Raw genomic sequence first — 13,745 nt, 5'->3', positions numbered from 1 at the left:
ATTCTTTAGTATTGGACGTGAGGTCGCAGACACTACAGTTCTGGCATTTGTAGTGGCCGACCACTGGTTCCAGTCCCCAGGCGGCAGTTATAGTGTGTTTGTCCTCAGGTGGGCTTGGCCAGGTGATAGCATGTACTAGGTGGCTTGCTAGATTGTAGCCTCGTTAGTAGGAGAACAGGGGTGGATCATAAAATGGTTCAGGGGGCGTAAGAGAGGCCAATTCTTCTTAATTATTCTGCTTATCTTGTTGCTGTCAGGGCTGAAGGTGGACACAAACGGAATCCTGGTCTTGGATTTCTTGGTCTTTGGAGTGAGGAGGTGCTCACGATGGTTGTACCAGGCATGTTTTTTAGCTCTGGTGACTAGGCTTTGTGGGTATCCTCTGTGCATCAATTTGTTCACAGGTATGTCGGCTTCACAGAAATAGTCTTTTTGCCACTTACAGTTGCGCCGAATCCTCAAGAATTGGCCATATGGCAATCCGTCATGTAGGCCTCTAGGGTGGTGGCTGGGATATTGTAACAGTGCATTCCTTTCTGTGGGTTTTCAGTAGAGTGAATAGTGAAGACAGAATAGGACAACTACTCTGCTGCCCTATTCTGTGAGAAGGTCTGGACCTTCATTTTGAACCCAGGGCCACCTGAGTGACTGTAAGGACTAGTTGGTTGGCCTCCTAATCAGAGCCTCAGGGACAGAAAAGGCTTCAACGACCTTAAACCATGCACTTGCTGAACCAATTGCTTTCTAATCAGTGCAAAGTTGTCTCTGCAGTGAAAATCATTGCAGAGACAGCATTGACACTTTTCAGGCACATACTCTAAATATACTTTTTTTGACCAAGACATGACCTTATGAAAACACCCTAGCAGTTCTAACCCACTGGTCCAACTAGAATGCTCGAATCAAATGTCTTGACCAAGAAGAGAGAACAGGTGAAGTGGTTGTGACCATTAGCATATATGCTATCCAAGCCAAATGAATTTGATTTGAAAACCTCTGCACATTTTATGCCTGGAACAGAAAGTCAAGACAAGAACAAAGTTCCCAAAAATTCAGATTATCTATCACATATTGGGGGATAATAATTAGACTTGGGCGGTAAATTCAGTTTCGCTTGCGGAATTTGGGTAGTTTTGTATTCCGTGGAGAACGCGAAATTGCCCAAACTTCTGCATCCCGCTTTCGCGAAATATCTTGCGTGTTCGCGTTCTCAAAATGCATGTTCACAAGATGTTTCTCCTCGAGCACGCAAACAGCGAACGCGAACAGGAAAAAAGCATTGCGAACAAGCAATCCCGCGTGTTTGCGGAATTTCTGCCTGTTCGCAGAGATTTTTACCATTTTGCAGAACTTTGCGTAGCTCGACTACGCACATTTCGCCCACCCCTAAAATAATGCATTTATTGAATAAGTGGCAAAACTAATCCCTGGCACAATTATTTTGTTTAGAGGAAATTAACACGCATTTGAGCAACCCTATGGACTCGTATGGCTCTCAGCTAAATAATCTTGTTAATAGAATCAACATGACACATCTTTCAAAATATCCATTCTGCTTATAAATAAGGTTGTTCTGATGGCTGAACCTTTCACCAGATGAAAACTGATTCATTTCATCCAAGTTCTTTGGTACCTTGTCCAGAATACTTGACATTCATAGCACTCCTTATAATGTAAGAGAGATGTGGACACAGAACAGGGTGCTATCTCATGTTTGCTATTCCTGATAAACCACTGACTCCAAGGAGGCTGCAGTCGTCGCAGAAACAAAGGTGAAGAGATCTAAGACGAGAAGACATTTCAAACATGTTTTTCAAGGATTTTGGTAAATAATGCCATTGATGTTAGTGATACTCCATGGACCTGCTTGAGTCTTGAAATTATTAGTAATGCAGTCCTTGGTCTTGTACTTTTCCAAACACGACCACGTCCCACTCCAAGGAGCACTAGTTACGCCTGTTAATCAGGGGTAAATGGTACTTACCTGTCTCATTTGAAATCTCACCAGCAGAGCAGGGAACACAGTCAAAGCAGCACACAGGCCATCCTTTCCTCGCAGACTGTCTAAATCCAGGGAGGCAGCTCTCACTGCAGAAGGAAATGGGAGCCTGCGGAATAGATCAGATAGAGAGTGAGAAATTAAACCATAACACACATGATAAAAAATAAATATATAGAAGGACATATGTCTTGGTGCTAAATGATGATACCACACAGTATTGACCATGCCATAACACAACCATACCATACGATTCCACAATAAACCAAACCATGCAGTACCCCACTGTAGCACACCACACTGTAACATATCATACCTTCTGCTCAGCAAGAAGCCAACAACATCTCCTTATCATGAATAGAAATAAATTCCGACTTCTAATTCTGCTTGACCTCTCCACAGTCTTTGACCCAATCAACCATCAAGTTACTGTTTCACACCCTGGATACATGCATGCACTTTTCAGACACAGATCATAAATCATACACATTGGGAGTAAAAAAAAATGAAAAACTCCCCAACGCTTGTTTAGTGTCACAGGGTTACATATTCTTCCCAAACATCTTGAACCTCTACATGCTGAAGGACAAGATCAAGATTGATTGATACTCTGATAACTCTACTTGAAATTGTCTTCAACCAACGACATTTAGAGACTCCAACCTGTTTTGATGTCAAATACCTAGGTAAGGCTCAAACTTACAAATACTGAATTCCTCTATTCATCCATCACTCCAAATATTATCACTACTGATTTTTCAAAAATTAGACAGGTAATATTTTCTTTCATGTAACACTTCACCACAAAACCATGACAAAATAGTACCAGGGTCTGATTTATTCAAAGTGAAACCCTGCTTTACAGATGCCCATTTTGCAAAAACTGTTCAACCAGTGTAGGGAGGCAAACATTTCAGCAGATTGAGAACCTCATGGGCGAGTAGTCATATGTGCGTTCAGCAAATGTGTTGAGGCTTACCCCACTAAGGACAATACGGCCATTACAACTGTGAAAGTACTCCTTGAAGAGTATTTTCCTCGATTTGGTTTCCCCGAATTATCTGGAGTGACAACAGGTCTCATTTTAATGGGAAAGTGATTACATTTGATTTGTGAAGGTTTACAAATTAAACAGAAATGCCATGCTGCCAATCATCCGCAGTCAGCGGGTTTGGTTGAGAAGTACAATGGTCCTCTCAAACTGAAATTGGCGAAATTCTTTTGACAGTAAGGTTGCTGATGATGTTCGCATATTTATTGTGTCTAGTGTAGAAGTGCATAAATAACACAAAAGTGTCCATGGGTCTAAAGAAATGATGTCTACCACAGTATGTAACCTGACAACACTAAGGTGTCAAACCTAGAGAAAATGAAAGATACCCAGACCTCATAGTGATCAGAAAAGGATACCCATCAGTCACCACACGGAACGGCCCTTCATCATTTGGAGTCCTTAGTGACAATACACCTAGCAACCTACTGGTGATCTGGGAGGATCAGATGGAATAGCCTCCATCAACCAGGTAGGTACCAGGATGGTCTAAGTACTGATAATCAGTACTTATGAGTGGAAAGGTGACTGATTTTCAGTGCATGTGAAATGTGTAGATAATAGTGAAATAGAATCTGGGTGAGGTAGCAATATGAAATTTTATTCAAGTTCTACCCACTCCTCCAACATTAAAAAAGCAACGGCAGTTTGTAACAAATAACTGCCTAGGTGTAAATAACGGTCAACATGTTTCAGCAAATGTATTGGACAACTGTGTCCTTGCCTTCTTCAGGACCTAAGAATTGCTTGTGCTACTGCAAAGTGAGAAGTAATGACTATAAATGTGACTGCACATATATCTTACTGTGACAAGGAAAAAGATCACCTGATTTCCTAAGTGTCTTCTTAACCTACTCTTGGTAGAATATGCATGTCGCTAATGAGAAAGAAAAAGACACACAATAAGTGTATAGACAAGTAGAAAAAAATTGGTAGACAGTACAAATGAAAATGTGGAAAATAGCCATACATTCTCTATCAAGTAAATATATCAATTCCAACAATGAAGGTTGATCTCATTTTCATACAAGAAGGAGTTTTCATTCCTACATGTAGGTCAAACTCCATCTTACCCGAGTCACAGGAGTAGTAGACCTCACCCCACCTTGCAGCGGCTCAGGCAATGAGGGAAGCACCGCTCTGATTAAAAAAGGAAGCAAGAAAACAGGAATATGTGTGGTTGCTGCCTTAAATTTGAACTGTATACATTTATCGGATAAGAGAGTCTGCCTAATATACAATAACATCATCCTGCTGGTTACTAAGTAAGTTTTTGCTCGGAAACGATCATATAAAGCACCAGGCCCCAGTGTCTTCCTGGACCGTTCTGACTGACTCATAAGTAATGATCTTTTCCTTAGACTATGCTCAGCAGCACAAGCATTTTAAAAGTCAAAAAGCAGTAACAAGTCCCAGTGAGCAAAAAGTGTGGTTTCTAGCACCCACGGCACCCAAAGGGCGAATCATGTCTTTAAAAGTCGAGTGGCTGATATCTCTCACCAAGACCATATTGTTAGCAAAACGCTGTTTCAAGTGAACAGTGAGCAAAAGACGAACTATGTCCACAAAATCAGCTGGCTGATGTCACTATCTCGGCCGAATACTCCCGCAAGTGAAACAAATCCCGATGGAGTGGTTTACGTGGAAAAAGACATGGGCTTATCTATCCGTCGGTACTTCTCTGCCGGCTTCCGAGCCGACTGGGGAGGTGCCGGTTTGAAAACAGAGCCTCGTTTAAATGCGGTACCATGATTGGTTGTTAGAATCACATGGTATTACTAAATGGCCGCCTATTAGTTTATGTTTCCTCGGAAGCAGAGCCGCTTTCCAATGCGGTACCGTGATAGGTTGTTAGGATCACATGGTATTGCTAAATGGCCGCCTCTTTGTTTATGTTGCTTCGTAAGCGGAACCTCTTTTTAATAAGGTAACTTGATTGGTTGTGATGTCGCTAAGTGGCAGATTAGTTTATGATTCTGCAGTAGGTTAGGCGCCTATAGAAAGAGAGCTGCGTTTCAATGCGAAGGCAACTCATTTATAATCGCAACAGAATACAAGCTGCAAGTCTGCATGAGTCTGGCACAAACGTTAGAATTGTTCGCACACAGATATTAGGTGATAAAACTACATTTTAGATTCTATGTCATAATTATTAGTATAAATCACACACTAATTTAAAACTAAATGCATGTTATGACAGTTTATGTAGTAAATTGAAACGATGACTAAAGGAGCCCTATCCCAGTATTATGGCATGGTTGTAATTCTGGTTATACACAAAACAAATCAACTCGCTGTGTGTAATATCCTGCTCACAAAGTTAGAGTATGGCTCGAAATGCCTATATTCAGAGTAGAAAGATTGATGTATAACTAGAGTAGGCGCCCAAACAGTGTTACTTTCATTAGCATGATATTGTCAACAGTCTCACATAAAATATTATTCCGCCATAAGTATGGTGGGCGGCCAAAAAAAAGTAAGGAATGTAAATTCTGTGTGGCAGCATGCTCATATGGCTATGTCATTTTTACATGGGCAATAGGAAGAGACTATCACCATAGATTGTGACAAAACTGAACCTGGTCATGTACCTCATAGTGTGGACCACAGAAACTCATCATTGAGTCCTACTTTGTTAGTGCCCAGCATAAAGACCCATTTTTGTTCTCGGAGCAGGAGAAATTTTGTGAAGTCTGTGACAATGGGTGGAATATGAGGCTGTTCCAACACAGTCTATTGAAATGCAGTGGGACCATGTTGTACTTCTAAAAAGGTATTGGTAAGCTTGGTTGTCTGTCTTTTGCATCTTTTAGTACTCTTGTGTTCTGATATCATGATTTTGACTTTTTGGGTATTCATCCCGACATATTTGAGCCCGCAGGGGCAAGTGATGAGATAAATTAGCGTGTCGCTGTTGCAGTTGGTGAATTTGGTTTGTGAACAAGGTCTGTTAGTGCCTATATTAATTTCAACAGATTTTTTCATTTGGGGATATGCTTTGCAAGCGCCGCATGGATGATGGCCCATCACAGGTGGAAGATCCCAAATAGTGCCAAGCGCCCTCGGCATTTTGTTGCGAGGTCTGTTATGAACAATCTGATCTCTAAGATTAGGACCCCTTTTGAAGGAGAACAGTGGGGCCTGAATGTTCTCATGTCCTGAATTCAAAAAAGACCAATGTTTCCTCACCACCTGTTGTATTTTGTTGGAAAGGGTACCAAAGTTGTTCACAAAGGTTAATTCCTCAAATTAGGGTTTGGGAACAGATGGGTCCAGAGTGCCTGGCGATTGTTATTCTTTGCACGTTTGAGAGACAGATGTACTAGTCTTGGAGGGTACTTCCTCAGGCAGAGTTGGTCATGTAGTGTGGATGAGTGCCACTCATGCCACTTTTAAAAGTTGGCATGTCTGTGCAGTGAATGTGAATTGACTGTCTGGCTTGTGATTGGCTGGAGCTGGCTGGTGTGCCTGGCTCCAGGAGTCAGGATAGGTCTGCCCGGTGGTGAATAGGGAGATCTGCATGTTGATGCCAGGGAAGAGTTGCACCTGGGACCTGAATAGGGCTGGACCTTCCCTCCACAATGCTGGCTCCACCCCCTGTGTTGTGTCTGATATCCCTGTCCTGTCCTGTGAAACGGGGGAGAGGGGCTGAGCAAAACAAAGTGCTCCAGAACCAGTTGCATATGGTTCACCCCCTGCATGCCCCTTTTTGAGACAAAGGATTTTGTGTATAAAAGAGGAGCTGTGACCCCATGAACATGTTCTTGCGTTCAACTCGAATCTACCAGGGGCATACTGCTTTTGGGGCCCAGGGGAAGGCTTGCCTCCCTGGGCCCTGCCCAGCCCCTGGATGCTGGAGGAATTTTCTTGTTGGGAACTGTGTTGCCCCATCTTTGCTGCCCAGGACTTCTGGAACCTATTACCTGCTTTTTGGACTTTGCAAAGGCTTGTTACAGCCTTCCTGTGCTTCATTTCCAGACTGGGCGCCCGTCTGATTTGCTCCCCTCAGTGAGGGAGAGCCTGGGGGCTAAGCCACGCGGCGGTGCATCCATTGCCAAGGGAATCCCCCTAGTAGGAATTCCCCCACTGCCCGATGGAGTGAGCCTTCCAGCGCCGAGCCAGTAAGTGAAGCCATCTGGGGGAGGGTAGTAGGGAAGCACCATTCAGGTGAGTGGGGCTCCATGTCGCCTGGGGCCAACAGGGCCCGGGCCTGTGTTGTCACTCGAGCGGTCCCATCTTGCAACAGGCTACTCCTATGTTTGGGGGCATGTTTGTTTTAGGAGCCGAAGTGGCTCCCCCGCCCCCCATTAGTTTTCCGAGCCAGATGGCTCCAGCAAGGGCCATGGTTTTTTAAGGAGCCCCCAGCAGGGCCCAGAGGGCACAGTTGTGCCAGGGTCCATTTTGTCCTTTCCCCCACAGTTTATTCGGGGACACCTGGTATTTTCAGAGCCTAGAGGGCTCCAACATGTGGCAAGTTGTTCTGAGGGCCAGTGAGAGCCCAGTTTTGACTTCACAATTGCCCAGCAAGTAGTGGGCAGCTGCACCGTTTAGGCACTTCTTTCAGGGGACTTGTGCTTTTGGACTCAGGAGTGGAACGCACTCCTTCGCCCCTACCTTCGCCTTCCACAGCTGTGCAGAACTTAGTGCTAGCTGCAGTGTTTAGACCTCCCAGTTCTTGTTCTCAGCTGCCCAGCAAGAACTGCAAAAACAACAGTTGATGGACAGAATGCAGAACAATGTCATACATTCACCCCAGTACAGAGATCTGGGCCTAAATCCATTTTTTTTGCACTCCACCCCACCCCAGGTCAGACATGGCCATAAGTAAATCAGCCTTGACCCTGTGCCTCATGGGAACAGTCCAGCCCAAACTGCCAAGCAATGTCTTTCCTGGACCGTAATCAAGCATCCTAGGACCGGTTTCTGGCTATCAGCCGTCTTCAGCCAGGATAGCTTGACTTCAGTGGTGTGGAGAGCATGGGACTTACATCTGAGCATACCCATCCCACTCGGGGTGACAAATGCAAAAACAACAGTTGATGGACAGAACAATGTCATACATTCACCCCAGTACTGAGATCTGGGCCTAAATCCATCATTTTTTTGCACTTCACACCGCACCAGTTCAGACATGGCCATATGCAAATCAGCCTTGACCCTGTGCTTCATGGGAACAGTCCAGCCCAAATTGCCAAGCCATGTCTTTCCTGGACCGGAATCAATCATCCTAGGACCGGTTTCTGGCTATCAGCCATCTTCAGCCAGGATAGCTTGACTTCAGTGGTGTCGAGAGCATGGGACTCACGTCTGACCATACCCATCCCACTCGGGTGACAAATGCAAAAACAAAAGTTGATGGACAGAATGCCGAACAATGTCATACATTCACCCCAGTACAGAGATCTGGGCCTAAATCCATTGTTTAGCAAGTAGTGGGCAGCTGCCACGTTTAGGCTTTGGCGCAGTTGCGGAACCTTGACTTTCGCTGCTTAGGCAGCAGCCCTGACTCTCTGGACATAGGATGCTTGAAACCCCCGTATTTGAGGTGGCCAGTTGGCCAGGGGGGATTGTTACATTAATAGGGGGCAGACCTTAATATGATTTATGTGCTAATGTGATTTATGTGCTATTGTAACTTATGTGCTAATGCTTTTGGGTGCTAGGAAATGTATGAGGTATAGTATGTTTTGCGCACCCTGTTTTGACACCTCTAGATAAGGTTTATGCATAGGAGGTTGTTTTACCTGTTTAGGTTTGTGTTAGGGAGATTGTACTTCCCTGTGTGACTTATGCGCCTAGTGTAACGTTTACTTAGGTGGTTAGGGTCTAATGGATTTCATGTCACAGACGTTGCAAAGTACAGTGATTACCAGTTGTACGTGTTATATTTGGAACAGACTAGATATGCAGTGGATTTTATTCTAGCTAAGAGTGGTGTTGTATGTGCTATAGCTGGTAATCAGTGTGTGTCAAGATCAATAACATGGAAAATAATCTTACCAAACACATTTTAGATATTCTTAAAAATGTCAAGAGAATGGAAAGTGGGAATTAGAGTTGGTCCCTTTTTGGCAGCTGGGGAGGATTCTTGAATAATCGATTTGTCTTGTTGCTTTGTTGTGTCCGTCCTCGTTCAGTGTCTTCTATTTTGTTTTTCCTATTGTACCACTGTTTTCACACCTACAAAGAAAATATCAATTCATTACACACATGCCGCTGTAATGTTTCAGAAAGATGTTTATGATTTTATGAATATTGATGAGCGAATATTTGAGAATTCATCCCTCCTTGCTGTTTTACTTTCTGATGGTGATGGTATGGAGTGCTCATAAATTCACCCTCATGTGATACTCTATTATCACTTGCAATTGTGTTCTTCTTTGCTATAGTTGAAAAGGTTTTATCTTGTGCTAAAAGGAGGGACTGTTAGAATGGACCCGTAAATTCCTACGGAGTGCCCTGTATAAGTTTGCATTTATGGCACCATTTTCTGTTAAGATGTCATTTTGAATGATGATCTAAACTAATCCTTTACTGTTTCTGCAATAATGAACTGTGCATAGCTTTGCCACCCAATAGAGTCCCACTCCCTTTGTTTGATGGCAGGCCCAGGATGAAACAACCTTGAATGTGCTAGGTTGTGCAAGATACAAGACCTGAAACCATTTTTTGTATTTCACTGTCCAGCTGCGTCTGCCTCGAAAATTCCACTGTGTGCATGTCTTTGCCCAGCTATGAAATGCACAAATTTATCTCTCTGCTTCCTGTTTTTTAGTTCCCTCTGTACCACTCTTGGAGACTGTGCAGACGGGGCTCCACTCTGAGTGAATCTGAATAAATCAAATATTGGTATATTTTCTGCTGTTCCTCCGACTCTTCATTTGGTAATGTAGTCTGAGAGGTGGTCTGAGGTGACCTGGGTGGCCAAGCGGGTCACTTCCTTCTGTGATAGTTTGCTTTCTGGTGTTTTGGTGTGGTTAAACTTAACTTGTTGGTTGATTTAGAGACAAAGTGAAAAAAAATGGCTGACCTCGATGGAGCACGGTTCGAATACAAGAAGTGGATTAGGCTCAGTCAGCAGTAATCTTCAGACTTAAAAGAACTTTTGAGAAAATAACATGAGAAGGAAACGTTCAGTGGGGCAAGGCTGCGAGTGGTGTCCAACGAGGGAGCATTGTCGTTGGGGAGACTTAGATCAAAGCTGCAGTGAAGATTGCTAGGTTCGGACTTAAAAATCTTATTTCAGTGTTGAATATCTCCAGCAGCTCGAGGAAGAGGGCTTGAACCAAATACAGTTTCACAAGGCTGAAAACCCCTTTGGCAAAGGACAGCTGAACAGAATTTTCTGCTGCAGAGAAAGAATGAGAAGCCTTGAAGTCAATCTGTCCAGCGATGCAGCTCGGGCGGATAGGCGAGCAGGTTTGTACTGATCTTCTCCTGATTTCTAGAGCAGTTTTTGGCCAAGAAGTTTGTAAGACCTCAGTTTTAGGATGTGGCCATCAGGACATATTTAGCACCACAATCAAGGGTCCAGGACTGGTGGTACACCACTTGGGGGATCATGACTCACTCTGGCTGGGCCCATGTACAGTGCCAAGATTATGGAGCCTTTATGTGTCCATGTGGCTCTGACAGGAGGCCAGAAAACGATCCCTTATATTCACTCTGGTATTCCTGGGTTATGCTGAATAAGCATAGTTCAACAGCTGGGCTGGCCTGTGGGGGTTCAAGGCAGGCGCCAGGCTGCAAAGCAGTCATTACAGATATAGTCTTGCAGAGTACACAGCAGGTCAAAACAGTAAGCAGTCCTCTGAGAGTCCTTCCATAGTGAACTGAAGGGTGGGTGTGAAGATCATATTTTTATACTCTGGCTCACTTCTTCCGGAAGGGCGAAAATGCTTCTAGAAAGTTTCTTTTAAGTGCATGGAATTTCCAGCCCACCAGACCTGGCTTCTTGTTAACTGCAGTGACAATATGGAGGTGCTACATTCTTTTTGTGAAGGCAGAACACCTCTTATTAAGATGTAAGTGGGGCTGGGCTCAGCTACATCCTCCCTTCCTGACAGCAGATGGACCCTTTGGGCTCACTAGTCCCTCTATTTTTTAACTGTCTAGAGGGAATATACAAAGTCCTCTGACCTCTTGATCTCAGAACTGCACTCCCCCCAGCAGCTCTGCTGGCTGAGCGCACTTCAGCCACCTCCTCTTGGTAGGAATTGAGGCTGCCCAGGTGTGCCTCGTGCTCGCTCATTACGCTCTGCCCATTCTCCCTGCTCCTGGTGTCTTAACATTCTCTTCTTTTTTCCACTTTAATTTCCAACTCATGCCTTTCTGTTAATTGTTTTTTGGATTTATTGCATTGTAGCGTTGTCCCTTGTTTTTTGTATTTGTATTTTGTCACTAATGCATCTGCGTCCCCTGCGGCTCCTCCCCCTGTGGTTCCCGCTCCCCCTCCAAGCTGTAAGTCCCTCCCCAATCCCTATTTATGGCGGCCACTGAGGGCATACAAGTGCAAGTCCTATGACCTCATCCACCTCCTCCTGGTAGATGTTCGAGGCTGCCCAGGTCAGCCTTGTGCTCGCTCGCTTTACTCCGCCCGTTCTCCCTGCAACTGGTGTGTCTTAACATTTTTTTTTTTTCCACTGTCATTTCCAACTTATGCCTTTCTGAGCCTTCTGGTAATTATTTTTGGATTGATTGCATTGTAGCATTGCCCCTTGGTTTTTGTCACTCCCGCCGCTGCATCTCTATGTCCCCTCCTGCCTGCTGGTTCCCGCTCCCCCTCCCAGCTGCAAATCCCTCCCTTTTTGGTGCCCACTGCACATTTGCACTACTGGCGCACAGCTGGGGTCCCAAAGGCAAGCCTACCTGAGCCCGACCAGCACCAGGGACCCTGGGTCTCGAGTCATCCACCGCTATGACGCCTCCGCCTAATCGCACTCAACCCTGGATGGAACAACAACTGCCAGCAGGCCACTCTGAGCATGACCCCCGGCCAGTTCCTGTGCCACAATTGCACACCTCCTACAAGAACGCGAAGTTAGAATACCATCAACAAATCAGAACCACCAAAAGAACCTTCATTTACAACTGAATCCTCGCCTACTCCAGCAACTCCAGGGAACTGTTCAGCATCATCCAGGAATTCACCAAGCCCTCGAGCAAAGCGACTGACATCACCTGCTCCCAGGCCCTCTGCGACAAACTCTGATCCTACTTCCACCTGAAGATTAAAAGAACCTCTATGACAACTTCAACAACCACACACCTGCCCCCGCAGTCAACCCGCCCTCCGGCCACACCTACCTGCCCACCATCCCTGCCTGGGCACCGATCAAGACTGAAAAGACTGCCGCAACCATGAAAGGCATCCACTCCATGGTCCCCACAGACCCCTGCCCACCATGCATATACCACAGAGCTGCCTCCACCATTGCACCGGTATTACAACAGCCCATCAACACCACCTTCGAGGCCGGCTCCTTCCCCGATGACTTGAAATGCTCAGAAGTCAGGCCCCTGCTCAAGTAGCCCTCAGCAGACCCAGCTGTCCTCAAGAACTACTGACCCATCTCGCTCCTTCCCTTTGCAGTGTTAGTCACCGAGAAGACCGTCAACGCAGAACTGACAAGCTTCATAGAAGACAGCGCTATCCTCAACTCTTCTCAATCTGGATTCAGTTGCAACCACAGCACCGAGTCCACCCTACTCACCACCACCCTCCTTGACCAAGGCCACAACGCAGCCCTGATTCTACTCGACCTGTCCGCAGCTTTCAACAACATCTCCCACTGCACTCTCGCGGCCAGACTACACAAAGCCGGCATACAATGTACAGCCCTCGACTGGATTCAATGGTTCCTCACTGGCAGAAGCCAAAGGATCAGAATGCCACCTTTCCTCTCTCGACCCACGGAAATCACCTGTCAAGTACCGAACACCTGAACTTTAATTTTCCACAGGAGCAGATGGTATTTCCTCCATCTCAAACCCTACTTCCACGAACTTCAATGCTCAAGAGCAGCAGAAAGGGGGAAAGGGGATAGGGAAGAAAAGAAAGACTGCCTCTACTTCACTTCTACTGGACTGGACTCGAGTTGTGCTCCTCAAGAACTCCTGAAAAACTAATACACCATGTAACAACTACCCTTGCATACTTTAACCCACTTCTAGTAACCTCCCCTTGTTATCTATCCTTCCACAGTGGTGTGCTTCTCTCTATGTGTGATATTTGGAATTAAGGATCTTGACCTGTAACCTCTCTGTGCTGTTGAACATTAGCAGGTAGACTACTGTGACGAAATAGCACATATGCATGCTGAAACTAAATCTATAAGAATTGCCTCTCTTTATTCTATCCTTGTTACCTTTAATTCCAATTATTCTGCTTTTAAATGTCAGTCAATGTATTTTCCTCTCTTCTCATTGATTAATAGAATCTAATTAATTCTTCTTTTCTTGTCTTTCAGAATCCTGCACAATGTTCCAGCTGGTAAGTACAATTGTATATATATACAGGGGGTCAGTCCTCTCTCTATCTCGAAATGTCCTGCTCAAGATAAAGAGATGTCTCCTGGTGACTGGGCACTGTGTATTGTGGTGAGGACTATGGGGCTTAATCATTGTTTGTATATCAGTCTCCTGCGACATGCTTGTTTGCATGGCGGTTGCGGTGTGTGTGTAAATGTAAATGTA

General features: G+C 45.0%; 1 protein-coding gene across 1 annotated transcript in view; it reads right to left on the bottom strand.

Annotated features, from left to right (window-relative positions):
- Window positions 1-13,745, bottom strand: part of LOC147718206 (vomeronasal type-2 receptor 26-like) — a 95,419-nt gene that overhangs the window by 75,443 nt on the left and 6,231 nt on the right. Inside the window, exons 2-3 of the mRNA XM_086967165.1 lie at window positions 12,100-12,273; window positions 1,985-2,108 (exon numbers count right to left, since the gene is read on the bottom strand). Of these exons, the coding sequence (XP_086823291.1) occupies window positions 1,985-2,108; window positions 12,100-12,273 (298 nt within the window). The remainder of the gene's footprint in view (window positions 1-1,984; window positions 2,109-12,099; window positions 12,274-13,745) is intronic.

The sequence above is a fragment of the Lissotriton vulgaris genome, chromosome 4_1 (assembly GCF_964263255.1).
Source record: "Lissotriton vulgaris chromosome 4_1, aLisVul1.2, whole genome shotgun sequence".
NCBI lineage: Eukaryota > Metazoa > Chordata > Amphibia > Caudata > Salamandridae > Lissotriton > Lissotriton vulgaris.
Note: the sequence above shows the minus strand (reverse complement) of the source record. Positions and strands in the feature narration are given on the sequence as shown.